The following is a 27,416-nucleotide window of genomic DNA, read 5'->3' as shown; positions in this document are numbered from 1 at the left end:
CATAATGTGACTTGGCGGGCCATAAATAATGTCCTGAAGGGTCGCATTTGGCCCTCAGGCCGCATGTTGTGCACCGCTGCCTTAGAGTGAAGTTGAGATACACTGCATCATTCTATCTTTTTTACGCAATGGATTTTCGAAAAGCTTTACAATGAGCCTGAGACAAGCTGCTGCCCATTTCTGTGACCTTTTACTCGTGCAATTTTACATTAACTGTAAATTGCTACTGAAGGAGGCTGGGACTGTCTAGTCCCAAGCCAAATACCTGGTGCCTGCAAATCCGTTGCTGGGCAGATCTTGTGGCCAGTGGCTATTTTTTCACACAACACAGACAGATATTTTTGAGTTAGTTAATATAAGCGTCTTAGCTAGGTTCTCCATTATTATATTACCCTTTTAGGGTGCATCAAGATTACAAGACCATTTTTTAATTTTGGTTTGAATTTTATAAAACACACGAGAAGGAAGGATTAAAAATACTATTGACTTCCTACTGTGTGTGACTGTTTTTAGTTGTGAGGAAAGTAGTGAGTGAAGGGTTTGTCTCTTTCTATCCCTCTAACCTAGACAGGTGGCCCATCAGCTCGGACTAGGGACACTGTACTCAACTGAGGGAGAGTTAGTCTCTTTTGCATGGGGATATTCATTAAGTTATAGGCTACTGTAGATGTAGAAGCTATGAATAACTAACAAAAAAATGTCTGTCTGTGTTGTGTGAAAAGGTACTCAGCATCAGGCAGATTCTGCAGCTCTTAGGCTTTCATGATATGTAGCCAGTGGCTATCCAGGATTGGATATTAATGCCAGTTTGAATAGTGAAGATCCTTACCATAGGTGGGCTAGCTCCCAGCCTGAATCTTGGATAAAAGGAGGGCTGCTGCCACTTTTCACCAGATCATTGTTGGAGCCAAGACTTCTCTGAAGAAGTGCAGCCCACCAACAACCGGAGGACGATGCCTTCAGCCGACCAGCATCGGCTCCAGGGTAGTGCCGGTGAAAACCTGTTCCTCTGTCCTGATCTCGATAAGGCCTTTCTTGGTGCTTCGACCCGTGAGAACAACCAGTCTCAATCCCTGATCAAGGAACTGTGCCTGCTGAGCCTTCGGATGTGTCCCTGGAACAAACTGTGGACTGATCAGCTCTCTCCTGGACCACCTCTGTGCAGTAGTTTATGTTCAAAGCATAGCATTAGCTTGTGCCACAAGTCGCCTCCTTCGATATTTTCATCTGTCGCATACCAAGTTAAGCTGTGTTGGGCCTGCTCCTGTGTTCACGGCTGGAAGATTGCCCGTTGCCGCCTGACCATGGTGACCACTGTTGAATCTCATCTTCATGTACTAGAGGTGTTCTGTGACATCTGTCCCACGGAGGTCTTCCCCTTTCTGCGTTTTGATGTTCTACTGGAGGCTGTCTGGAACCAATTCGTAAGCACTGCGACTGACCGCAACCAACTCTAGTGACCAAAAGTAACCTCTAAAGTCTAGACATCTAGACGGCCCTTGTGAAAGGAACTAAGACAGAAGAAGCCTGAAACAGATTTGGAACCTCCACGAGTGGTCTCCAGAGAAAAGTCTACATACCTGCTGTTGTTCCCCCACCTGTCTCCCATATGGAATACCTTTGTATTTTCACGGGGGATTGATTGTTCTGCATGGTTTACAAAAGGTGGAGAGGAGTCGGGGCCAGAGTCATGAGCGAACGTGCTGGTATCAGGCACACGGACCGCTCCTCATGTTTCCCTCATATCGAGCCGAACACGGCGCACGCTAGGACCCGGGTGAGCAGGAGGGTTCCAAGCTTCCCAGCATTCGAGGGCTGCTCCAAGCACTCGCGCAGTGTCAAATTGACTTCGATTAGAGCGCAGTACAGAGAAAAAAAAGAGATCAAAGCGATCACTGAAAAAAATACTATTTTGGAAAGGTGTTCATTTCGCTCGCACCATACGGAAGGCACAGCGTTTGTCAACAAGCAGCGACTCTGCAGAGGGCCATATTTTTTTAAAGCTGACAGTACGGACGTTGGCCTTGCAAACCACAGGTACCAATGGCTCAATATGGAGATCAAAGTGGATCCCAGTCCACAACCCCAGAGTGGAGTGAGGAAGAATGGGAGGAGGAGCCCATGCAGCAAGAGACTGAGTTGTCCCTCAGTTTTAAAAAGGTGTTGGGAGACTCCTTATAACAGGCAGTCTTCACAAGGGGTACAACCCATAACACAGACTACATATGCTGGAGGCATTGACGGCATATCAAAGAGAGCAACTAGCCCCAAGAAAAAAAGACGGGCTCTCAGCCCTGGAGAAGGTGGACACCCCGAAGGGGTTGAGCAAAAGGGGTGCAAAGCTCGGAAGAGGAGAGACTCTTTGACCCCCCAAGCGATGTACAGAGGGCTAACACAGACCCCCAGGGAGAAGACGACCCTGTTGCCAGACTAAAGAATGCCTTCCTGGCAAAAAAGGCAGAACGCCATGACAGACCCCTTACCCCAGGGGTGAATAATTCAGAGGACATGGACGAGGGCTATTCGCCAGATGACGAATGAGGTGAGGATGACAATAACATCAAGGAACCCAGCGAGGAGAGCACCGTCCCGGATGAAGAGGACAAGGGTGTAAAGTCCTAACCCTAACCTGACCTTTGGTGGTGGAAACTGGGTCAAGGATTCCTCTCTAGGTCTTAACTAATAGTTGAGATTGAGTTGCGTACTTACCTGAACTTTATCTAACTTTCCGACTGCTATTAATCATAACCACTTATATTTCAAATCTCTATATGAACCTACCTTCAGAGTTAAAGCACTAGGACAGGTCTTCTGTGATTATCAAAGAGTTCTTTCTATTTCTATGCTTATCATATGACTGCTTACCTGTGTTCCACTGGACACTGAATCCAATGCTTTTCTATTTCTCATAATGGTGAATGTATATATCTGTTTTGTAAGGGTTTTGTATGACAATATTTACCTAGATGTTTTATCTGGTTAGCCAAGTCCTAATATAAAGGCCTAATAAATCATTGTATTTTTATACTGACCTGTCTATTTGGAATTACTGGTTTAGCTCTGTGCAGACACATCGTAGCCCTAGACCACTCATACCCTTCCCGAGACTAAGCCTTGCCGCTCTGCTACACTACCTCGATTGGGTATGGCTAACGCTCAGTATCTTCCCTGTTCACCATATTAGGTGGGCCTCCCAAAATTCTCCCCCCAGGGCTGTTTTTGGAAATTCATCTCAACACCAAGCAGGTCATTCTTCTACAGTATCTATACCAGTGGTTCCCGTTTGAAGATTTCTAATAGCAGCTTGCCTGGCCCTGGTCCTTTACATGATTTTTGCAATACAAATTCAACTATATCACTTTGTAAATATTCAAATTTTGTTTTCATGTTCAAATGCTGCAATATACTCTTGTTCATTACAGATCTTACTAGCTTTGTGTAAGTTGCTAAAATGATAGAACCATTACCTTTCTGAAAAACAATTTGGTGACTGAATTATTGTATGTGTAACCATTTGTCACTAAGCAGCAGAAATCCTGCTGGATCTTTTAATCAATTACAATTTGGAAAGCATTCATGTATCCTACGATGAAAAATAATAGTACTAGTTTTATCAGCTACCTGTTTTAACTAAATGGCAAAAGAAGAGGTAAAGTATATACACAAAGGGAACTGAATGCCATTTGCTCATTCTATGGCACTACATAAAAGCTCTTAATCCCGGATAGTCTGGGATGGTGAACTTCAATGGGTGCCTACAAGAGAACACTACCCAGGTATGTGAAGGTGCTCACTAGGCACCAGCAAGAGATTTGTGGCATACTAAAGTTGCAATTATCCATATTAAATTGTCTCCTGGAACAGATGGATGTTTATTTCATTGGAGTGATTTTTAGAAATCTAGTTTCGCTTGCAAATGTATGTTGTATTCATTTGGTCGTTTTTTTTCAACTGGAGGTTAATCATAAGATTTGATATGAACTGTTAGAGGACCCTTCCTATATTTGGTTGATGAGACGAAGTTTAGCACCATTTGTAACATCTCCCTTACTTACCTCTGTAATAAAACAGGCACAGATCGGAAAGCACAAACCAACGCTTCTTCCACAACTTCATCCCCGAGCCATCCTGCAACAAGCCAAAACATCCAAGTTAGCAACCAAAGAAAGAAATGCATGTATGCATATTTCTATTTAGCACCAGCTGTAAACATGTGCAGGCCAACTACAGAACCTTAAACTGATAATTTCAAGTAGCATCTGTGTTACCTTAGAAACATCCAACATGGAAAAGCTGTTATTTCTATTCCAAGATTAAATAAGTTAACACAAGTCAACATTTATAGGAACATGAAAAACTGAAGTTCAATACATCCACATAAATAATGGGCTTCTCAGGTTCCTTAAGTGAAATCATGTACTGATCTGACCTTTTGTAAAACTAGAGTGAGTGACGGGGGTTATGTTTGCACCATGGTTCCACAAACGTCAAGAATATGTAAAGAAGGGGGCGAAATATCAAACAATGCTACAGATACAAGCTGCACATAATCAGCTGAGTTAAACTACAGTATGCACAAAATCATGCATAGCACTGTACCAAAATAGCTACAAAAGCTCATCACACAAACCCCTTAGAAGATGATAGCCAGAGCAACCAAATAACCGTTCAACTCATCTCAAGAATAACATTACTTTGGGGGCGAGTGGACTGGAGGTTTAGAGGTCCTGGCATCCTGGAGATTCAGAATGCTCTCTCAGCCCAACTAAACAAAGATGAGACCTAACTGTGGAACGTACCTCTGCCTCCCTTGTTAATAGTTTTGAAAAGCTGTATCAGCAAATGGATGCTGCTGGAGGTTTACAAACTTTATACATTATAAAATATTTCCTGTTTTGAATGGATAATATTTAATTACGACTTCATTCAGGGTCTATGATAGTACTGATGCTGTATCAACAATCATGTTTAATCTCATTATTGAAATGCATTATGGAGGGTTCTCCTCAAATTGCCTGGTTTTACTGTGGACGAGGCCAATGAAATGGTGCCTACTACTAGATGCCAGCTCTGCCACTACACACACTCACCGTTAAGATCCCCATTGTATGACAAGCTAGATCTAGGACATACAGGATATTTTGAGCATGCACTACATGTCTCTGCACTGCGGTCCACTCTAGAAAGCATGGGGCTTCACATGGAAGTGAAGCATGATTTGCCAGACATTGGATGACTGTAAAAAGTATGGGACCTGGCCATTTTTGAATTTATCAAAACCTAGGAATTGAGAACATATCAGGACAGCACTTTCTTGGGCCTTTCCAACGCACAACTCCAATAGGGAAGACCACAAGGGCTGGGCAAACAAAACATGGGCAGATTTCTTTATTTATTTTTTTAACATGACCAGAAGCAGAGGGAGAATAGTGTCATAACAACTGGTTTGATAACATTCTGAAACGGAGATACTAGTTGCCCTGTGCCTATCTGTATGCTGGACGAGAAACATGCACCCAAACTCTTGACTTTTGCGTCATTCTTATTGCCCCACGCCCCCAGCCCCAAAGTCACAATAGCCTCTTGAAAATAATGTTTTTATTTGACTACGCATTTCTTCAGTGTGTGGTTACATAACTCCTGTTGAAAGGAATTGGGGTGATGGGAAGCAACATGAAAATTAACAGATACATGTATACCACCATGCTATGATACACTTTGGCATCCCTCATGGGTAAATCACTGCATGGCTGCAGCTGCGCCAAGAAGAATGCAGCTTAGCTGATATAAGGGCATCAGCATTCACTGGCAATATGGCTCTGGCTGTGTCTCCAGTTGATGGTGAACTCCAAAATGTTATTTCTGATGCAGTGAACCACTTGGAACTGGGAACCCCACTACCTGAAGGAAAAGGAGAGCAAATACTGACCAGCCCCGTCTTTAATCACAACGCAATTAAGATTTGGCAAGCAGAATATACAAGCTGCTCCTGGTTATTGAGCCTCATCCATTGCAAGAGCTACTTTTAGGCAATAGCAGAAAGTACACAGTAATCTGAAAATCTAACTTCCATATGAGATGCAAACTATACAAGTTTGTCAATTACGTACAACCCATAATGCTTTAAATGTCTTCTTGATGTGTCCTAAAACTCCTTTGTACAAATTCCCAAGCACACAGAGCTAATGTCACATGTGCACGTTTTTAGGGTACAACTTGGCCTGTTGAGTCAAAAGTAGATTCTGGAAGGAGTCCATGTGAAGTCATAGGCTCCGAGCAATTCCAGACTCAATCTGTTTTCTCCTCAGCATTTGGAGGAACAGGTCAAGACTCTGCTCTTTTTCGGTAGCCTTTCCCATAATCCTCTCCAAACCCGAGCAGTACCTCTTGGATCACACAAGCCCTGAAGCAGAAATACTGCTGCAAATGTTGCACAAAAATGACCTCATTACACAACTTAGAACAAGGTGGTGCATGAGGTTAGACCCACAAAGTATTTCCATCCGGTCGGATGGGTTCCCTGCTTTCGAGTGAACCACAAAATTAGATACCGTAACCAAGATAATCTGGTACTCCTATTATAAACGTTTCCCCTATATTAACTAGTCACAAAAATGTACACCATAAGCATACAGCAATTTCCGTGTAGGATTTTATGGTAGAGCCTGTGGTATCATTGGACTGGTGTCCTTTAAATTGCTTACTTGGTCCTTACATCTACCCAGGTGCTTAAGGTAGTATCATTACAGTGCCCCCAGGCTTTGATACACAAGTTTGCTGACATCATTTGAATTTAGTGGTGCCCACCCACCTCCTCCCCTTCTGCATTTCCTTTACTAGTATGTAAGGTGAAACACAGCTTCGAAAGGCTTTGGCCAGTTCTGGTACTGATAGCTCTGATATTGACAACCAACAACCTCCATCCACTTCAGGCACATGTTTCACAGACAAAGGAAGATGGGTAAGAGGAAATAATGACAGACTGTAGATGACTACCAGGCTTCAAGAGAAGACAACTTAGTCATTAACATAACCAATAGAGTCTTAAACTGTAATGAGACAAAGACCGTACAGAAAGGACTTTGCTTCGTCCCCACTTTTGGTACTGATATATTCCACACCGAGATTGAGTTATTCCGCTTTATCAGGAAACTCAAACTTAAGGCATTTTTTCAATGAAAGCCTGGATACCGATGAGCAAATTGAGTTAGACTCTGAGGAGGAGATATACAAGTTTAGCGCCAAAAGTCACTTTATGCTGCCAATATCTGTACCTTCGATTGAAGTATTTCATCAACAGGTTTTGAAGGATTTAGCTAAACTTTTTTTTCGGAGACTGATGCTGGAAATGCATTGGAGGGATATGGCCTCCCTGTGCTTATACTAAATTCCCTTATCAGCAGTGTTCTGTGTTATTTTCTGCACAGGAGTCCAGATGGCAGTACAGCTCTTCCTCTTTTGTTCGTGGTGAACAGAGACCATCGAGATACACCTATGGCACCCATGGGTGGGGGCACCCCCTGTAACCCTAATGTATGACTTGTGTGTTGCCCTCAGAGTAGGGTATGGGCTGATGGCAGCTTCATGCTGATGTGACAGGAGCTCCAAGTATCCTACATTTTGGGATACCCAGAGCCTGCCATATGAATCAGTGGATTCCTGATAGAAGGCAAGATGGTCCCTGGGGCCATGTGGTTTCTATTGCCCTTTACCTTGTTTTCCCATAGTCCAGGGAAGTCCTGAGTCTGTCCCTTCCCCTGACCGTGGAGAAGTACATGCCAGACTGGCTGGAGCCTTCCCAGTGACTGTATGTTGTGGGTACACCCTTAGGGTGGGACCTGTGTGAATCGAGTGTGCGACCAATATGCATTCTATGTTATGGGTGTCTAGTTTCTGTGTGTGTTAAACAATGAATAAGACAGCCCTGCCTGAAACAGACATGTGTTAAAAGGCTGGGTGCTTACCCCAATCCACATCCCTTGTTATGGGTGTCTGGGTGGAAATGAATGGCCTGAATGCCTGTGAGCCCAATTGGTTGCCTGCCTGCATGAATGCCCTTCTGTCTCATCGGCTCACTGAGCCCGGCCCAGCCAGAGTGGATGAGGGACATATGTGTATATCTGGGGACCTCTCACTTCCCAATTTGTTCAGTAGCTGAAGTCGAAACTTGAAACTCATCCTTGACGCCCAGCTGGAGGAGACGATTGCGGCTGCATTTCCTTTGATGCAATCCAAGAGCTGTCGAGTCTGTCGAGGACTGATCCAAGAGAGGATCTGGGCCGGGAGACCTCTCCCCAAGCTATGCGGGACCATCGTGCAAACATTTCTGCTCTTCATCGAAGCACCCAGGAAGTCAGTTCTGCAAGTCGGACGTCCGGAGAACGGGTCCACCGAGAATCCAGAAGAGAGTGCCTAGACATCGAGGGATGCAGTCCGTTGGTGTAGGCCGGGAGTCGGAAGATTTCCGGGACCGCTGGAAACCAAGTCGAATCGTGTTGCACAGAAGCAGGGACACATTGACACTGTGCTGCTTGACGTCCGGAGCCAAGGCTCCAGCTTGCCTAAAGAACATTTGAAAGAGGGCTCCCTTGCCATCACAGTCAACCACTTTGTCCTGCTGAAGAAAGTCAAGGTGGCTGGCCGCCGAGGAAAGTCAGCTGGTGGGTTTGCCGCCACCAGATGCTGACAAAGACATACCAAGGACACCTATGGAATGAAGATCTGAGGTCCAGCCTGTGGTCGAGTCCTGATCGTCAAAGCTATCCCGAGGTATGTGCTGTGACTGCAGCACTGATAGGCCAAAGGCCCGCCAAACGTGACCCCCGATGTCCCCCCTGCATCCATCACTGCCGAAGGCCTTTCAAGTCCAGAGAGCCTTATTTACGGCACTGAACATTTTGCATCGAGGCCTACTGCACGCCTCACCTTCCCAGGACTTCCACTATCGAGGAAATGATCGATCGAAGTGCACTGCGAAGGTCGAAGCTGCTTTATCACTGCAAGTGTTCCACTTTTCTTCAAGGATCTCAACACCCAATGGCCCCTTCAAAGGGGGTCCATCCTCGAAGGATACCGTCGAAGAAACTCTTCCACTTCAGGTACATTGGGGTGGTTGAACATTTTAACCAAGAAGCAAGACTTATTATGCATTTATGTACTGGCCTTGTTATTTCTTTTATTACAGGTTGCCCAGGTGGGGGGATCCTCATTCAGAATTGTGCCTCTATATCCAAAGAAAGCATTCTGCCATTGCTTAACCTTAACCTGCCTTCCTTCCCTATTGTCTATGCTGATACACCATACCAAATTATTTGTATGCTCTATTATAACTGCCAACAGTTGATGAATTTAAAGGAATCTAAAGTCTAAGTGTGGTACCACATATGATTGTATAGATTTGTCATGATAGCATTACCAGGTACCCAGTGTGCTATTGAGAGAGAGAAATAGAGAGAGAGAAATAGAGAGAGAGAAATAGAGAGAGAGAAAGGGAGGGAGAGAAAGGGAGGGAGAGAAAGGGAGGGAGAGAGAGAGAAATAGAGAGAGGGAGAAATAGAGAGAGAAAGAGAAAGAGAGAAATAATCAACTTTCTTTGTAAAGAGGATGTGGAACTACTAACAGGTTCCATTATGCTCTACGAAAGTAAAAGTTCACATATGGAGAATGTGGAAGATGTAAATGTATCATAAATAATTCTATGTCACGACAGGAGTTGAGCATTATGCTTTACTTTCTTTATTGCTGCAACATCAGCACTTTAAAAGATCTGAACAGTAAACTGGGCATTTAAAGTTTTTTATACTCCAGCACTCTGCGAGGAAAAAATAAATTAAAGTTTAAAGTTCAAGAAATCTTCCCATAGTTACTACGAGCCCCATGATCGTCTGGGCTCTGGTAGTCCTGGGCTCCTTCCCTTTCCACCTATCAGCAGCTTGTGTGAGGTATAAGGGTCTCTGTCCTTAGGTCCCTTCCTCTTTCATTTTGTTGCCTCGAAAGATCTTAATTACTGGGCAATTAACATAAGCACTCAGATAGCTTGCATGATGTTTGTATTTCATTGAATATACTTTAGGTTAAATTTCCTGAAACGTTGTGCCTTCAGCGCTTGATTTGTGTGTAATGTATTGTGCAGGGATACTGTGAATGATAGAACTGCGACAGCTTATGTCGCAGCAAGCGTTTTATGAGGAAACATTAGACGCGCACATGCAAGAGAATACCTTTATATTTTCACGGGGGATTGATTGTTCTGCATGGTTTATAAAAGGTGGAGAGGAGTCGGGGCCAGAGTCATGAGCGAACGTGCTGGTATCAGGCACACGGCCCGCTCCTCATGTTTCCCTCATATCGAGCCGAACACGGCGCATGCTAGGACCCGGGTGAGCAGGAGGGTTCCAAGCTTCCCAGCATTCGGCGGGCTGCTCCAAGCACTCGCGCAGTGTCAAATTGACTTCGATTAGAGCGCAGTACAGAGAAAAAAAAGAGATCAAAGCGATCACTGAAAAAAATACTATTTTCGAAAGGTGTTCATTTCGCTCGCACCATACGGAAGGCACAGCGTTTGTCAACAAGCAGCAACTCTGCAGAGAGCCATATTTTTTTTAAAGCCGACAGTACGGACGTTGGCCTTGCAAACCACAGGTACCAATGGCTCAATATGGGGATCAAAGAGGATCCCAGTCCACAACCCCAGAGTGGAGTGAGGAAGAATGGGAGGAGGAGCCCATGCAGCAAGAGACTGAGTTGTCCCTCAGTTTTAAAAAGGTGTTGGGAGACTCCTTATAACAGGCACTCTCGCAAAGGGTACAACCCATAACACAGACTACATATGCTGGAGGCATTGATGGCATATCAAAGAGAGCAACTAGCCCCAAGAAAAAAAGACGGGCTCTCAGCCCTGGAGAAGGTACGTCAGGTGGACACCCCGAAGGGGTTGAGCAAAAGGGGTGCAAAGCTCGGAAGAGGAGAGACTCTTTGACCCCCCCCCCACAAGCGATGTACAGAGGGCTAACACAGACCCCCAGGGAGAAGACAACCCTGTTGCCAAACTAAACAAGGCCTTCCTGGCAAAAAAGGCAGAACGCCATGACAGACCCCTTATCCCAGGGGTGAATAATTCAGAGGACATGGACGAGGGCTATTCGCCAGATGACGAATGAGGTGAGAACGACGATAACATCAAGGAACCCAGCGAGGAGAGCACCGTCCCGGATGAAGAGGACAATACATGGGACATGTTCGATCCCAAAGCCATTAGACGCTCCAAATCATCGGAATGGGTGCCTTCACCTATGGCGCAACACATCAGGAAGCCACTAGACAGAGAGGTGCGCTCTGGGATGAGGTCAGAGTGCCCGCAGCCAGAGTTGCAAGGTAAGTTGGCAGAGACCCCAGATCTTTACCCTAAGATGGTCACCTTTGTGACCAAGACGGCAAGAGACATTAGAAAGGGCATAGAACGAGCCTGGAGGGGGTGCCAACATAAGGTACTGGACCTGGCCGGACCCTTAGTAAAAATAATGGACTTTGTGGAGAAGGCCAAAGATACATGAACACCAGCGGATGCCCAGGTTCTGGGTAACTGGGCACAGCGGGCAGTATGCCTCCTTGGCAATGCCAACTGCGCCCTCTCCTTGGAGAGAAGGATAGGTGTGTTGCTGAAGAAGATAGATGGGAAACTCAGTGATCTGGCCTCCTATGAGGCAGCAGAAGGTACCAAAGGACTGCTGTTTGGAGAAGCATTAGCGAAAGAAATGTCACTATTTGTCAGCACATATTCGGCATTAGAGAAGGCACAGAGCTCCATTAGGAAGATATTTTCCAGAAGAATTTTTGCCAAAACCGGACGCCACCGGGATCGGTTTTCCGGTCGCTACAACTTCCAACGCAGACCCCAGGGGCTGCGAGCCCAGTATTGGGAAGGAAAGCAGCAGGATACCTTCTTCCCGACAAGAGTAAGATTCCCAAGAGGTCATAGAGGGAGAGGTTCCTATCAACAGCCAAGTGCCAATGGCGGTAAGTGCGGAAGGCGAACAGGTAGTATGGAGAACCCTCCCCTTTTTTAGCAAATGGCGAGCTTTATCCAGCGATGCTTGGGTGCTCCAAGCAGTGGCAGGCCTCTAGTTAGAGTTTGTAGGCAATCTCATACAGAGGTTAGAACCTCACCCAATACACATGCCACAAGAAGAGACGTCCCTTTTGCAGAGCAAACTGCTAAAGCTGGTAGACAAAAACGCGATAGAGCGCTATACGCAAAGGGGAGCGGGATTACTCAGATATATGTTCCTGGTTCACAGGGGGGAGAAGATAAGACCAGTCATCAATCTGAAGAGCTTAAATGAATGGCTCACATACAACCATTTCTAGATGGAGGGCATACACCTGCTCCGAGACTGCTTACGTACGGTTGCCAGTGATAGGGTCGAAAACAAAAGGATGGAATGCCTTTTGATCGACAGTCAAAGGATCGAAAAAAAGGGTCGAATTTTTTTTTTATAGGGGGGGGGTTTCACCCCCCTACCCCCCATTTTCTTTAATACATTTTTTTACTAACCCAAACTAAAAAATATATATATATATATATATATATATATATAAAAAATTAAAAAAAGAAAAAAAATTGACCCTTTTTTTCGATCCTTTTGCATTCAAGCAAAAGGTCATTCGGTTCTATTTTTTTGATCGTTTGACTGGACACTCTTACGTACAGGAGATTGGCTAGCTTGGCTAGATCAAGGACGCATATCTCATGATAGCGAAAGCATATCGCAGATATTTTCGATTCCGGTGGAACGGAGAGGTTTGGCGCTTCACGTGTCTCCCATTTGGCCTGGAATCCACGCCTTGGGCTTTTACCAAGCTGATGAGACCCGCAGCCAGAGCCATAAAAGAGTGAGATACAAATTATCGTTTACTTCGACGACATTCTCGTGTTGGGCCCAAACAAGATAAAGCTCAGCAAGAATTTTTGTTGGGTTTTCAACCTATTATCTTCGCTGGGATTCTTAGTCAACCTAGACAAGTCTCTGCTTCAACCATTCAGAGGATAGAGTTCTTGGGATTCACGATAGACACTGTGAAAGCGACTCTCCAACTCCCGGGTTACAAGGTGAGAGCGATCAAGAAAGAACAGTTATAGCAAAGAAGACTACTTTGCTTTGGAGTCTTGCCAGGATAGTTGGACTGCTTGCAGCCTCAATCCAGGCAATTGTTCCTGCCTGGACCGCTCCATTATAGAGCGCTTCAGAGTCTCAAAATCAGACACTTACAAGGAGGTGTTGTTTATCATCAATTAGTGACTCTAGATCACGAGGCACTCACAGAACTGCATTGGTGGCTGCAGAATATGGAAGCCTGGAACGGCAGAGCGATTTTCAGCAACATTCCAGACTTAGTGACAGAGTCAGACGCAAGCAGATCAGGCTGGGGAGCTAGATGCGATCAAGCAGAGACAGGAGGGAAATGGTCAGAAGAACTGAAATTGCACATAAACGGTCTCCAACTCCTAGCAGGTTGTTTCGCAGTGCAGGCTTTGACCAAGGACAAAGTCAGGTGTTGTGTCCTACTCATGATGGACAACATTTCAGCCATATGCTACATAAACAAGCTAGGAGGGACCAAATCCAGAATGCTAGCAGAGCTAGCGAAGGATTTCTGGTACTATTGCCTCCAACACCAAATAGCAGTGGCAGCAGAGTTCCTACCAGGGACACAGAACAGTGTAGCAGACTGGAATTCATGGTATGCTGTAGATTCAAGCGAAAGGAAACTACATGCCCAGATATTCAGGTAATTACAGGTCACCTGGGGTCCCCTAGACAATGATCGATTTGCATCCAGACTGAACGCGCAGACGTGCAAATACTTCAGTTGGAGGATAGACCCGGGAGCAGCGGGCACGGATGCATTTCTACACCCGTGGAACGGGGCGGTGCATTATGACTTCCCGCCGATCATCATGCTAGCGAAAGGCCGCAGAGAAGAGGCGGAGCTTGTTATGATACTACCATTTTGGAAGTCCCAGGCCTGGTTTCATTTCCATGGAACTTTCTTCGGAAGCTAGCGACTTTGCTATGTTTAGCAGCTTGCCGAAGGGTGTCTGACGTCAAAGCCCTAGAGATTGATAGGAAAATATTTTACCATGAAGGGGTAGCTTTTAACATAGCGAAGAGAACAAAGTGATTCTAGAATCATTTCCTACCCTTACTCCGCAGAGAATAAGAAAATATTCATAGCACAATGCGTTAAAAATTATGAGAAGGCGACAGCTCACCTTAGACCACATGGTGTAACGCAACAGGTCATGCAATGGGCTGGGATAGACTTGTCCTTGTTTGGTGCACATTCTGCTAGAGGAGAGATGGCCTCCAGGGATTTCGCTGCAGGTATCTCGTTACAAGACATAATGAAATCAGCAGATTGGTCTTCCGAGTCAACTTTCAAGACATTTTATTTCAAACCTGTATCAGATATAACTAACAGGGTTTACCGTTTGGACTAAAAGTGCATGGAGCAGCAAAGAAATAGGAAGGGCCCTAAAGACAGAGACCATTCTACCTCACTCAGGCTCCGGATAGGTGGAAAGCAAAGGAGCCCAGGACTACCAGAGGATCATTGGGCTCGTAGTAGCTATGGGAAGCTTTCTTGAACTTTAAACTTTGATTTTCTCCTCGGAGAGTGTTGGAGTAAAAAAAACTTTAAATGCCCAGTTTAATGTTCAGATGTTTTAAAGTGCTGATGTTGAAACAATAAAGAAAGTAAAGCATAATGCTCGCCTACGTGTCTTTAATAGAATTAAGACTACCGAACGCTGTAAGCCTGGGCAATCTTCATTATATCAAAATGCCCTTACATTAAAACAGGGCTTTTAAAATATCTCGGCCACGTTACTGTACCTGGCATGCAACACAAAACAAGAATGAAACTTGGAGGTTTGCACAACACAGAAAGAAAGCCTGCCATGAGGAACTCATTCGCCCAGCTTACAAGCAAGAGGACAAATGCTGGCAGTCACTCAAAACAGCAGGCCCAGCCTGCTACAAATACTACAGAATGCTGCCAAGTGGCGCACACTACTGTTTGTGAATCCAAAATGGTGCAGAGGGCTTGGTTCATTTTTAAATGCTTGGGTGCACCAGCAAGTTCATAAACAGGAATTAAATCCCAACCAGCACCTAAAGGGACGAAAATGAACCAAGATTAGATAAAAAAAAAACACACTGAGAGAATACACCAATCAGGACGGGTAAAACAAGACTTACAAGAGAAATACAAATCCAGGGCCGGCTTACTAATCACTCAAAGGCCCAACCACATAAGTGAGAAAATGCTGGTGAAGAAAGGAAATTGGATTGTATGACAGATGGCCTCAAACATCCACAAACACAGTAGAAATAAGGTGTTTTATTCAAGTTTGAAAGCACTGTCTGGAAAGACTGTTGAAACGAAGAGTACCTCGATCTCCCCCTTGGCTCCCGCAACCATAGTTCAGGCGTCCCTAGCACCAGACTCTCCCAGGCATACTGTAAGCAAGACAATCCTTACTATACAAGTCTTCCTGGTATTGATGGCGAAAACTAAAGGCTGTGACCTCTTCGATCAATCTCCATCTGGGACTAAGGGATACCTCTTATCTCTCTTTCTCACTTGATCTCTCGTTCCATTTCCACTCTCCTCCCTCTGTGGTCTTCCTCTCCGTCTACCTGTACCTATTCCTTTTACTTCCATGCTCTTCCTGCCCTCTCTCCTAGTTGCTCTCCTCTCACTTCTGACACCCTTACACTACCTGCACCTCTCTCCTCGTAACCTCTATAACCCAGGTCTACTCCTCGGTCTCATGATCTTACACACTCTCCCTGCCTGTCTCTCTGAACTAGCTTCCTCTTCGCCTCCCCAGTACTACTCCTATCATCACCTTTCACTCTCTCTCCCATCCTCCTGTCACACAACCTCTGTCACACAACCTCTGTCACTTACTCTTGCTCTCACTATCAATGAATCTCCCTTTGATTAACCTGTCTCCCAAACTCTATTCCTCACCATTTACACCCAGTCACTCCACTATACGTAATTGGTACCACCTTATTACACACAACAGCTTATCTGCACTCTCACAAGAGCACTGCCAGGGTCTTCTCAAAGCTCCCTTCCACTGTCCACCCTCCATATGGTGCCTTCATCAAGCACTGCACCACCTGCTCTCACCCAAACACCTTTCAATCTCCTCTGTGCTTGCTGGGCTTCGATAGGGCCTTCCAGCACTCCTCCCAGCACCCCCCACCCCACGTTAAATGCTGCCCTTGGCCAATCTCTGGCTAAGCTAACCCTGGATGACTTCAAAAATGTTTTGACCAAGTGCCACCTTAGTATCCATTTGCAGGGTAGCAGCCATGTGCTCAGGGAGCTTGTTTTCCTTGTGGAATTATTTTGTTCTCGTGAGTTTTGCTTCCAATTCGGTTTGGGGCTAATTTCTGCGTCTCTCTTGCTCCAGTGCAGTCCTGTCTCACTCAGTATATTTTCTGCTGCTTGCTTGTTGGCTGCCTCCTGTCTGTTTGGCAAGAAAAATCACAGTCCATTTCATTTCACTGGTTGTAGTCGTATTTTTGGTTCCACCCAGGTACATATGGGGAGTTGCTGTCCTAAAAAAAAAAGACAAAAAAGATCTGAGCAGAAGAGATGGTAACGGGCATTGTGGAAAGGAAAGCAGTGCCAGCTGACATATCCAATTCACATTCAGGGAGGGCAGGGACTAGTGGCCCTTTCCTCTCCTCTCAAACTCCACCAGCCTGCCTCTGGTGGAGGATCAGTTCTGGCACACCCTGTGAGGCCTCTCACCATGTCGGGAGGGGTTCCTAATCCCCACTGACAGGGTCCTGACCCCATCACACCACTCTATAGCCTTCTACAAAGCCTCCCTTTTCTTTCCACTAGCCATCTAACTTTACCAAGATGTTTTTCAGGTCTTTCTATCTCAGACTTCCCTGCGCCCAGCTAACTTATGGAACTTGGCAAAAAGTTCCTTTGGGACAATGAAAGGAACCCCTGCCCCACAGGCATAGCACCTGGTCTCTTGGTTCATCGAAGGAGGCATAGCTGGTCTCCTACTGTTTAGTTTTTGATGGCACACACACTCCATCCATTCCCTGAATCCAGGAAACCCACTCCCCAACACCAACTTTTGTAGGACATTCCGAATCACAACGATTTGGTGCTCCGGATACTATCCCCCACCCATATTGGACCCTTGCTGTACAGCAAGCTATCCAGTATATTTGGATGCAAAGAATAGCCATGTTCTCTGCCGGAGAACTAAATGGGGATGGCAGTTCCAGGGCGTAAAGCATTGCCGGTGCTGCCTGACTCTGTTAAGGCCCAGACTGTCTACCCCTGGATCGGAGCTGGCACCAGAAGGTTTCTTCTGCCAGGCCACCCAAGGGATACGTGATGCCAATGGTTGGAGCATCCCTTGGAAGCCATTTTCTTGCGCTTTCCTTGTGGTGTTGGTTTCACAAAAGGGATAAAATCAAGCTCTGGTTATCTGTGGAGCACGTACAGATTTTCAATGGGCCCCCTTTATTTTATTTATTGGATCTTTGTAAGGTGCCTATACAACAAATAGTGTTTTTCAAGGTGCCACAAGATAAATAATTAGGGGGTGAGGGGAGATAACAACGGTCCTACTAGGCGTGGTGACATTCGGATTGTGCAAGTGCAGTAACAAGCAGTGCGAGGGAGAAGGTGGTGGAGGGAGTGCCGGTCTGGGTGAAATGCAAAGTGCAAGGATGCGAAGGGAAGTGCAGGGTAAAAAGGAGAGAGTACAAGTGAAAGGGTGGTTGAATAGAGGGGGTCACACGGGTTAGGCAGGTTCTAAGGTGAGGCCAACTGGGCAAGTGCCAGGTAATCCATAAGAGGTTCCAGGGGAAGAGGGTCCACCTGCTAAGTGTTCAGAGCGGGGGTCTGGTGCCCTGTACAGCTCGTAGGGAACCAGAAAACCAGTCACTGTGGCAGATAGGCGTATTAGCAGGGGAGAGGGTCTTGAGGAGCCTGCAGAACAAGGAGTTCCAGGCTCATTCCCGAGCAGGGCAGGGAGACCATTCCAGAGGGAGGCAATGGCGGAGAAGAGAGATCTACCCCACCCCCCTTAGAGAAGCATATAATCTGCAGAGAGTTGGAGGTAGAGGATTGGAGGTCTCTAGCAGAGAGGTATTAAGGGAGAGAAAATTGGATCTAGCAGGGTCCCAGGCCTCAGAAAGCCTTGTGGATGAGGCAGATGGTCTTGAACTTGATCCTAGCAGCAACCGAGAGCCAGTGGAGCGATGTTAGGGCTGGAGAGATGCAGTTCCTGGGTTTGAGGCCAAGGATAGGTCTTGCAGTCCTATTCTGGATTAGTTGAGGGGACCACAGCTCTGGAGACATTGAGTTTCTGGGCGAAGGTGAGGAAAGGAAGAATGCCTCTGAGGAGGTGCAGCTGAAAGTTGGCCTTATTGGCAAGGTCCACAATGTGAGGAGAGAAAGAGAGAGGAGCCAAAGATGACACCAAGGTTTTTGCCTCACAGGAGGATGACGGAAGGGGACCCATAGAGGGCAGCCAGAGCATGGGAGGGAAGGAGGGAGCTGGGGTCCCAATGAGAAGTATCTCAGTCTCACTGGCATTAATGCAGAGATCATTTGCACCACACCATGCCTGAATAGCAGTAAGACAGTCAGGGATGAGAGAGGACGAAAAGGAGGCAGTGGAGGGAAGCTTGAAGGAGAGCTGCCTGTCGTCTGTGTAACACTGGAAGTGAGGAGAGAAGGAGGAGATCAGGTGGGGCAGAGGGGCAAGGTAGATGTTAAAGACCCACGGCAAGAGGATAGAGCCTAGAGGGCAGGTGGAGAGTGTAATGGGGGAGAGAAAAGGGCCCCGGTGAATCTGGGAAGGTCGGTCAGAGAGGAAAGAGGTCAACCAGTCCAGTGCCAGACCTGTGATGCTAAGGGTGTCACAGAGCAGATTTGTCAGGGTGGCATGATTGACCATGTCGAAGGCAGAGGAAGGATCCAGAAGGATAGGAACAGATGGAGAGGTGGAAACGAGATTTGAAAGCAGGTCTTCACGGGTGTTCAGTAGAGCAGTTTCCATGCCTCCGGCTGCTCTGAAGCTGGGCTGGTGGTTGTGGAGACAACCAACAGATTCAGTCTGTTGGATCAGTTGGGAGAGGGCCAGCTTCTCCAGGAGTTTTCCCAGGAAGGGGGTAATGGAGACATGGCAGTAGTTAGAAGGAGGCGGGGTCGGCGGAGGGCTTTTTGAGGAGGTGAATCACATGGGGAGTGCTTAAGGGGTAGCAGGAAGGAGCCAGCGGCAAAGGAGCAATTACAGAAATCGACCAAGGCTGGCTCTAGGGAGGCTATGTTGTCCTTGATAGTTCGGGGGGAGCATCTGTTTGGAGAAGACTTTCATAGAGAGGACTTGTCTAGCGACCTCATCTGGTGCTATGGGCAAGAAAGAGGAGAGTAGAAGGAAAGGGGAGATGGGGGCCAAGGGCCATCTGAGAGCTGACGATGGAGGGAGGGTAGTTAGCCAGGCAAGGAGGGGGCGAGGGTCAGCATCACATTTCCTCTACCTTGCTCTTGCTGTTATATATATTATGTTATGTTAACAGCACTTATAAAGTGCAACGGTCGGCCGGTGGCATCTTAGCGCTATACACTAAGTAGTGCACATTCAGACTGACAGAACCAGGAAACTAGAATAAAAAGGGTTTCAGAGCATGTTGAAAGGTTATAATGAACCTCTGTAGCATGGAGGCACAATGGAAGAGAATTCCATGCCTGTGCTGCATCCACCGAAAATGCTTGATCACTGACACGGGAGAACTGTATCCTTGCGATTTGGATAGTCAAGGTAGATTGAGAGCACAGTGCTCTAGAGGGAACATAAGGACAACATTTCATGTGAAGATACTTTGCCTCTTGTTTGTAGAAGGCTCTGTGCACAATGCGCTTAAATAGCACACGCTTCTGGAGTGGAAGCCAGTGAAGCTGGTAAAGAATAGGAGTCATGTGGGAGCTGAAAGGGGATGCAGCACTGCTCTGGCTGCCATATTCTGCAACATCTGGAGTCGGTGAAGTAAGTGAGCCGGTAAAGCAAGATAGAGCGCATTACAATAGTCTATTCTACTTATCACTAATTTAGTAGGGATGGACTTTACAAAGGGTCCTAAGCTTGAAATGTCCTTTTTGACAAGCAGATGGCACCTGCTCAGACAACATAGATAGTGAGGCTGAGATCTTAGTGCCCACGTTTTTGACCGAGGAGGCCGGCCGAGGAAAGGGGCCCAGGCTATCGTGCCAGAAGTCAGGGGTCCAGAAAGCTGAAGGGTGAGCAGAACCAACAACTAGTACCTCGGTCTTCTCTCCGTTCAACTTCAGCCAATTCCTGGCCATCCATCCACCCACTGCCTCCAAGCAACCCCTAATCCAAACTGCTGTATCTGGCTGCAACAGATCAGCCGCAAAATAATCTGTGTGTCGTCGGCATAGGCATGGCATAGGAAGTCATGGGAGTAGATGAGTCCAAGAAGAGGCTGGATATAAATGTTGAACAGGATAGAGGACAGAGTGGAGCCCTGTGGAACCTTGCATAGGAGCGGCATTGGTTTGGAGTGGAAAGGTGGCAGGGAGACGGATTGTAAGCGTCCCGCCAAAAACGAAGAAAACCAGGCGAGCACCTGACCAGATAAACCAGCAGATGAGAGATGGGAGACCAGGGCGAGATGGGTCCACAGTGTCAAAAGCTTCTGATAGGTTTAATAAAATCAGAGCTCCCAGCCCGCCCTTGTCTACTAAGCACATCAAATCATCAACTATTGATACCAGGACAGATTCCATGCCTAGACCTGGGCAAAAACCTGACTGAAAAGAATCAAAGAAAAAAGACAATTCAAGAAACAAACTCAGGAGGAATCAAAGATTCAAGTAATTTCATAAGAAACAGAAGAATCGAAATGGGATGAAAATTAGAACGAACGGTGGGGTCAAGAGATTTTTCTTAGAAGGGGAATTAGGAAAGCATGTTTTAGATTGTTAGGAATTACGCTTGACGAAGCCACAGGGCCATCTCACCCGACATCTTTCAAAAACAAAAGCGGGATCGGATCAAGAGGGGACACAGATTTTATCCCTTTAATAGCAGACAGAATGTTTTGAGCAGTGAAGGATGGAAAAGTAGACCAATCCACACACGGTCTTATCCCGGTAAGAGAAGAGCCAGACGAAGTAGAGAGAAAGCAGGTCATAGCAGTGAAAGCAGGTCATAGCACTTTTCTTCAAAGTATTTGGACAAAGAGTTGTAAAGCTCCTGTAAAGGAGTGAAATTAGAGTGAGACTTGGATTGTGAGGCCAACGATTGGACTACCTCAAATTGAGCTTTGGGTTGATTTATCGCGCACTCAAGTTTTTCACTGAAGAACAGTTGTTTTGCAGACAGTATAACTTTTTTTTGGTCCATTACAGTGGCAAGGTGAAAGAGGGCTTTATCAGCTAGTTGATAGCCGGTTCACCATTTCCTCTCTGCCTATCTGCGCAGAAGCTTAAGAGCTTTAAGTTCATCTGTATACCAGGGCTCCGACCGGCAGTTTTTCAGTATACACTGCTTAGAAGGAGCAAGTATCAGCCGCAGAGTTAAATGCATGAGACAAAGTAGTCAAAGAGCAATCATTGGTCGCCATACAATGAATGACAATGTGAAAACCGAGGTCCTGACGGGGTATAGAATGCCAGCAGCTTTTCCAAATAAACCTGTTTAAGGACAGATGGGAGAGCAACCTCCAAAAGTACTGAAAAAGGCACCACCATATGGTCAGAACAAACAGGGAGTGAAGAAGAAACAGAGATAAGGGCTTTCGGGGCAAAAATAAAATCAAGGGTATTCTCCAGTTGATGTGTTGTATAGGTAACCTGTGGAGGAAGGCCAAGATACAGCATCGTTGACAGAAAGTGGGATGCTAGTTGTCCATTGGACCTATTTGTCAGAAGATTTAAGTCACCGGCAATGATCAGATTAGAATATTTCAGCCGGAGATCAGCTACGAATGCAGGAAACCCATTACAAAACACACGATCATAGCCTGAGGGTCGGTAGACTAAAAGAACAAATAAGGTAGTCGTGGTGGAGACTGGGATACGAGTTAGGAGGCTTTCCATTTTCAAGGAATGCTTAATTTGAATGGGGGTAACTTTAAAAGTATTATTAAAAATCACAGCAATACCCCCCTCCAAGGTGAAGCGAAGCACGATGCAGGCATAAAATTTCGTAATTAGACGGCAACGTTTGAATTACTGCTGGGTCAGAGTGTTCCTGAAACCAAGTTTCTAAGATGAACACAAGATGAGGTTGGTGATCCTTAAAAAGCTCTTTGCAGTCTTGAGCATGAGCTACTAAGGAGCGTGCATTTAAGACAAGGAAGTTCAAGGATCTGCCTTTGTTTTTTCCTGAGGGGGCATTACTTTGTGATAAAATGCTAAAATCAGGTGGCAGAAGAGTCTCCACAGGAGCTAGGCCTAAAAGATCGGCACAAGAAATAAAACCACATTCTGTGGTATAATGGAAGCCAATGATGGCCCCATAAGCCGGACTGCGCACAGACGGGCAAGAATTAGGAGCGACTTCGGCGTGCAAGGCCCTCACCCGCTGCGCCTCTGGTCAGTGACTCCATTATGTATACACATCCTTATCGCAGAAGCCAAAGCCCTCCCACTACAGTCAGTAGAAAGGGAAACCAGGCGGCAAAACATGTCTGAACAAGGAAGCCATCCCCCTTCCAGCCAGCAAGCAGCGTTACAAGGATCACTAAACAGAACAAAATTAAAACTTTCAACAATGCGGCGTCCAGTCACCCGCCGTGCACATAAGCGTACAGAAAGGAAATCAAAAGAAATACCATTAAAATGTGAAAGGTGGAAATATCGAATATGGAAGGTCCACGTCTTCTTCGGGCTGTTGCTGTAGGACAACAGGACTGAATTGTGCTATTTGTTTTTGCGAAGCTCCTTCCATCCTCCTCATAGATCTTCCTGCTGTAGTGAAGGGGTTTTTATCTTCACTTCCACATAGCCCCCGAGAGTTGGGTCTCTCTTTAGGTGTTTGTAACTTCATGATCTCTGATGGATCTTTGGTCTTCAGACTCTCGGCGTCCTGTTTGGTCTTCCCCTAGGTTCTTCTTGGAACTGGTCTTCCTGCCTTCCTTATGACCCAGCCAACTTGAGCATCAGTTCCTTTACCCCCCCAATCTCTCCCCCATACCTCACACCCAGGAATTCAGCGGGTGCAGCCCTGAGTCTCCCATCTTTTCTTGATCCCGGTCTTGGCTATCCCTTTCCAGTGGGGGTAAGGTTAATCATTCTAAACTGTATTTCCTCAACAGATCGGACCAGAACTAGGTCACCCTCCTACTACCAATTTTAGATCATTTTCAGGATTTCTCTGTGGATGCAAGGCTTGCTGGAGCAGATATTGGTCCTCTGGTGCCTCTGTGCCACCAAAGCATCCCACAGTCATTGCTGCTTCCTCGCCTCCCCGGTGGCAGGTACTGCGACAAGCCTTCTGTGAAATCCTTAAGATCCACTTGAGGAAGATTCCACTTTCAGAGAAATATTACACCCTAAAAGATGGGACTGGATTCCCAAGGCGGCACAAACTATCGCGCCTCTCTCGATCTTGCTCAGCAGTCCACAGGGTATTGAACAAAAACCAGGAGGCTATCTGCCCCTCTGGAGCTGGATAAGGGTGGGAAGGAACATTTGCAGACCGGCAAACATGAAGGACTGCCAGAGACTTTGCCAGACTATTAAGTGCTACATCTGAGGCCCTAACAGTGATCACAGAGAAACGAGAACAAGCTGCCACAAGCACAGACTGCCTCTCCCCCACCCTCCCCGGTAGAACACAAGAGACCAAAAGGAGAAAGCCAAAGCCTTCTGAGCACTCGGGCCATAAGGGATAAACACAGTTCATGAGTGACGACACAGGTGGACACCGACCCTGGCAAGGGGAAAGCAGTACTGGCAGTTAAGATAAAGGCATATCCCTAAGGCAACTGGGATGAAGTAGTACTTTCTGGTAGTTATATGCACTCATCACATCATTCAGCTTGGGACTATGATCCAAGGCTAGAGAGTGATAACATCAGCTTCAAGAACTTTTTCCACACACAAGGGGAAGATCGAGAAGCATGATGTGCTAGCTGGGCGCTATATCCTAGAGACTGTTCACCTTAGAAATGGGAGAACCAGGCTCAGAATAGAAGTTCATAGACTGGTCCCTTTCATCAAATCACTTCTCCATCCCGACACTGGCACAGCTAACTCCCCTTTTTAGCTACACCAGAATCACTTTTGAACGATTAGGCATTTACCCTGATGCTTTGCCAAATAAAAGTTTTGAACTGCCTTTTTCTCATTGTCTTGTGCTTTCCATTGGTCTTGCAACATCACGTTCCACTAAAATAAAATATTTCTACCAAGGAATTGTTAGTTCGGTAAATATACATCACAAAAGATGGATGACAAAAATGAACAGAGGCAGGGTTCCATTTAACATATCCTTATCGAGACCTGAAACCTTTTCATTTAAGTTATGTAATGAATTTTTCCCAAATAAATGCTCATACTCATTAGTTCCACCTCAAGAGGCTAAAACCTGAAGTCAACCTTGCTGGGATTTGAGCAGATGTTACACGATTACAGATGTCATCCTTTGACAGCTGAGCTGTCCCTCTGGTTCTTGCAGAACATTAGCTGAAAAACACAGGAGGCCATCTTTGATGATTAATTAAGATAAAATAAGAGCAATGTTGCATTTGAAAGTGACATCAAATTAAATTGGGCTTTTACAATTAACAGAATACCTTCTATCAAAAATGATCTGTTTTTTTAAGCAGTTTGTATGCAACTGAACTGAAATACAGTACTACATATACGCATAACTTATTTCTGGGGCATCCAATTAATAGTGTTGCAGATGGTAATTAACAATAACATTCTAAATGAGAAGCCACATAAAGGACATGATGCGCACAGCTCTGCAACTAGCTCAAAATATATCTTGAATTCATCCCACTCAAAGAATCATCGAAAATGTCAGAAAGTAACCTACCAAGTTTTGGGAAAGCAAGGACATGTCCGCCAAAAGAAACCAGTGATTTTTATATTGATTCCACTACCCAAAAGTAAGGGAAAACCAAAGACATGGCGCGGCCTGGATTTCAGTGAAGATAAGGCCAAAATTTCCCTGGCTCAGCTTCAGCTGGACTCTGGCCTTAACAAAAGTGGGGAGATAAAAGGGGTAGTCTGAGATGCCACAAAAGAGGGCGTCTATCTTCAGAATTTTTTTAAGATCACAGCCGGTCTACCCTGCTGGTACAGAAGCTCTCCAGAGGATGCACCACACCGCGAGATGGCAAAAGGATTATAAATAAGGTTGTGGACACTTGGTCCTGGGAAACCAGTAAACAGCTGGTTTGCAAACTGGTTTCCATTCACCATAGCCAACTTTTAAAGGCCAATTCCGAGATGACAGTAGCATCCCATAGAAATAATGCAGAGGTGGTTGGGATGTAGAGCTGGGGTATGAATCAAGGCAGCGTAGCAGATACTTTATGAAGACATTGTTGTATGCAACACCTCCCTGCTGGAGCAGGCAGGGTAAGATTGGTTAGGGACAGGAGACCAACCAGAGAATAGGGAGGAGGATTAAAAGCAACCCCAAGAAGCACAAAGTTTTGAGTTAATCGGGAGAGGTCAGAGGAGGGGAAGAAGAAGGTGGCAGGCCAAGAGACCAGCAGGAGGTAGGACGGTGGATTGGGGGCGATTTGTTTTACTATGTTCGGAGTGTGCGTGAAAGATTGGCAAGTGCACTTATGAGAGGGAGTTAATGTGAAGTGCTTGTGTGAGTAACATGTGGGGTGGAGTAGTATTGTGAAGGAAGGAGCAGTAGTGTGGAGTAGGGAAAGTAGTGTGGAGTAAGGGGAAGTATGGGGGGCTAATAGGGGAGTAGTTTGGAGGAGGAAGTAGTAGAGTAGGGAGTAGTAGCATGGATGAGGAAGGAATAGAGTAGTGGATGTAGTAGTAACATCAAAGGGTGGAGGCAATGCATAGATGGAGAAGAGACATTGGAGGGATGGAGAAGGACGCTGCCAGGAATAAAGAATGCAAGTAGAGTGAAAGGGGGGAGAGTGGAGAGGAGAACATCAGTAAGGGAGAGGAGAACATCAGTAAGGGAGAGGAGTACATGGGCATGAATGGAAGAAGAGTAAATCAAACAAGAGTGCCTGAAAGGCACAATCCAATATCCCTGTTCAGATAACTAACCCAGGGCTAGTTTAAAGGCAGTCTAGGCAGTCACTGAAGCAAGTTAAGACAGATAAGGCAGTCTGCCTTTTGGTCTTGTGACAACTCCAGGGTATTCGTCCCTTTTCCCCAGGTGGAGCCACCCCCTTTAAGGCTAAGTAGGTGAGCCTGCTAGGGAAGACCCTCTGTAGGGGTTTGGGAAAGTGGGAGCACACTGGGAGTGACTCCCCTCTTGGAGACGAGGACTCCCATTCCTGTAAGGAACTGCCTTGTCCAGAGAACATTGTCTGCGTACATGGGAATCAGAAACACCAACTTCTGTTTTGGACTATCCAAATAGTGACATTTGGTCACTTTGGCTTCAAGTAATGCTGGATCTCGCCTGATCTCCACAGTCAGAGCAGCAACACACACCTTTGGTTTGTTATGATGTACATAAAACAACAAGGAACTTGGAATGGAGAGACGAGCCTCTGATGGGAGGACGTCTTGGAGGGGGCGAAGCCACGCTAGACTGCGGAGCCGGCAGTAGCATGAGCAGATCGCTAGCAAGGCGCCGAAACGGTGGCATCCTGGATGGCAACGAAGGCAAAGTCGAGAGGGAGACAGTGAAGAGACCATCTTGCCTGATGGCGTGACCACACAGAAGCCGTGGTGGACCTGGGGCCCATTAACAGACACTGAGAACAGACCACAGCACAGAAAGAGATTGGATCCCCAATCTCGGCAAGAGAAATACACCAGCTGCTGAGCAGGGCCGAGCAAAGGAAGCAAATGCTCAAGAGGTAATGCCGTTGGGGGGGTGGGAGGGAGGGGAAAACATAGCTGTATCAAATGCTGGAGAAGCCGAAAAGGTTACAGGAGCCAGAAAAACCCAAACGGGCAGACGCCCAACCAAGGCCCCACTAATGCAGGCAATAATTGAGGAGCAAAGGGCTTTGAGGATCCTTTAAGGATCCTGAAAAGAAAGCATATAAAGCAAGACTAGGAACAGAAGACCAGGAGGGTTCACACGCCCAAACCAAATAAAGGAACATTTTCCAGCACCAGGTCGGAAATGGTGACCTTGCATTAAAGAGACCATTTTTTCATGC

The 27,416-nt window shown here is 46.1% G+C and overlaps 1 protein-coding gene across 15 annotated transcripts in view; it reads right to left on the bottom strand.

The window, feature by feature from the left end:
* Positions 1–27,416, bottom strand: part of PLEKHA5 (pleckstrin homology domain containing A5) — a 1,790,419-nt gene that overhangs the window by 882,515 nt on the left and 880,488 nt on the right. For all 15 annotated transcript variants that reach the window (XM_069628398.1, XM_069628397.1, XM_069628399.1 and 12 more), the window contains one exon: positions 4,056–4,128. In XM_069628398.1, coding sequence (XP_069484499.1) covers positions 4,056–4,128 — 73 coding nt within the window. The remainder of the gene's footprint in view (positions 1–4,055; positions 4,129–27,416) is intronic.

This window comes from Ambystoma mexicanum, chromosome 12 (assembly GCF_040938575.1).
Source record: "Ambystoma mexicanum isolate Mex_15411 chromosome 12, UKY_AmexF1_1, whole genome shotgun sequence".
Lineage (NCBI taxonomy): Eukaryota > Metazoa > Chordata > Amphibia > Caudata > Ambystomatidae > Ambystoma > Ambystoma mexicanum.
The sequence above is the reverse complement of the archived record's forward strand: the minus strand, read 5'-3'. Positions and strand labels throughout refer to the sequence as shown.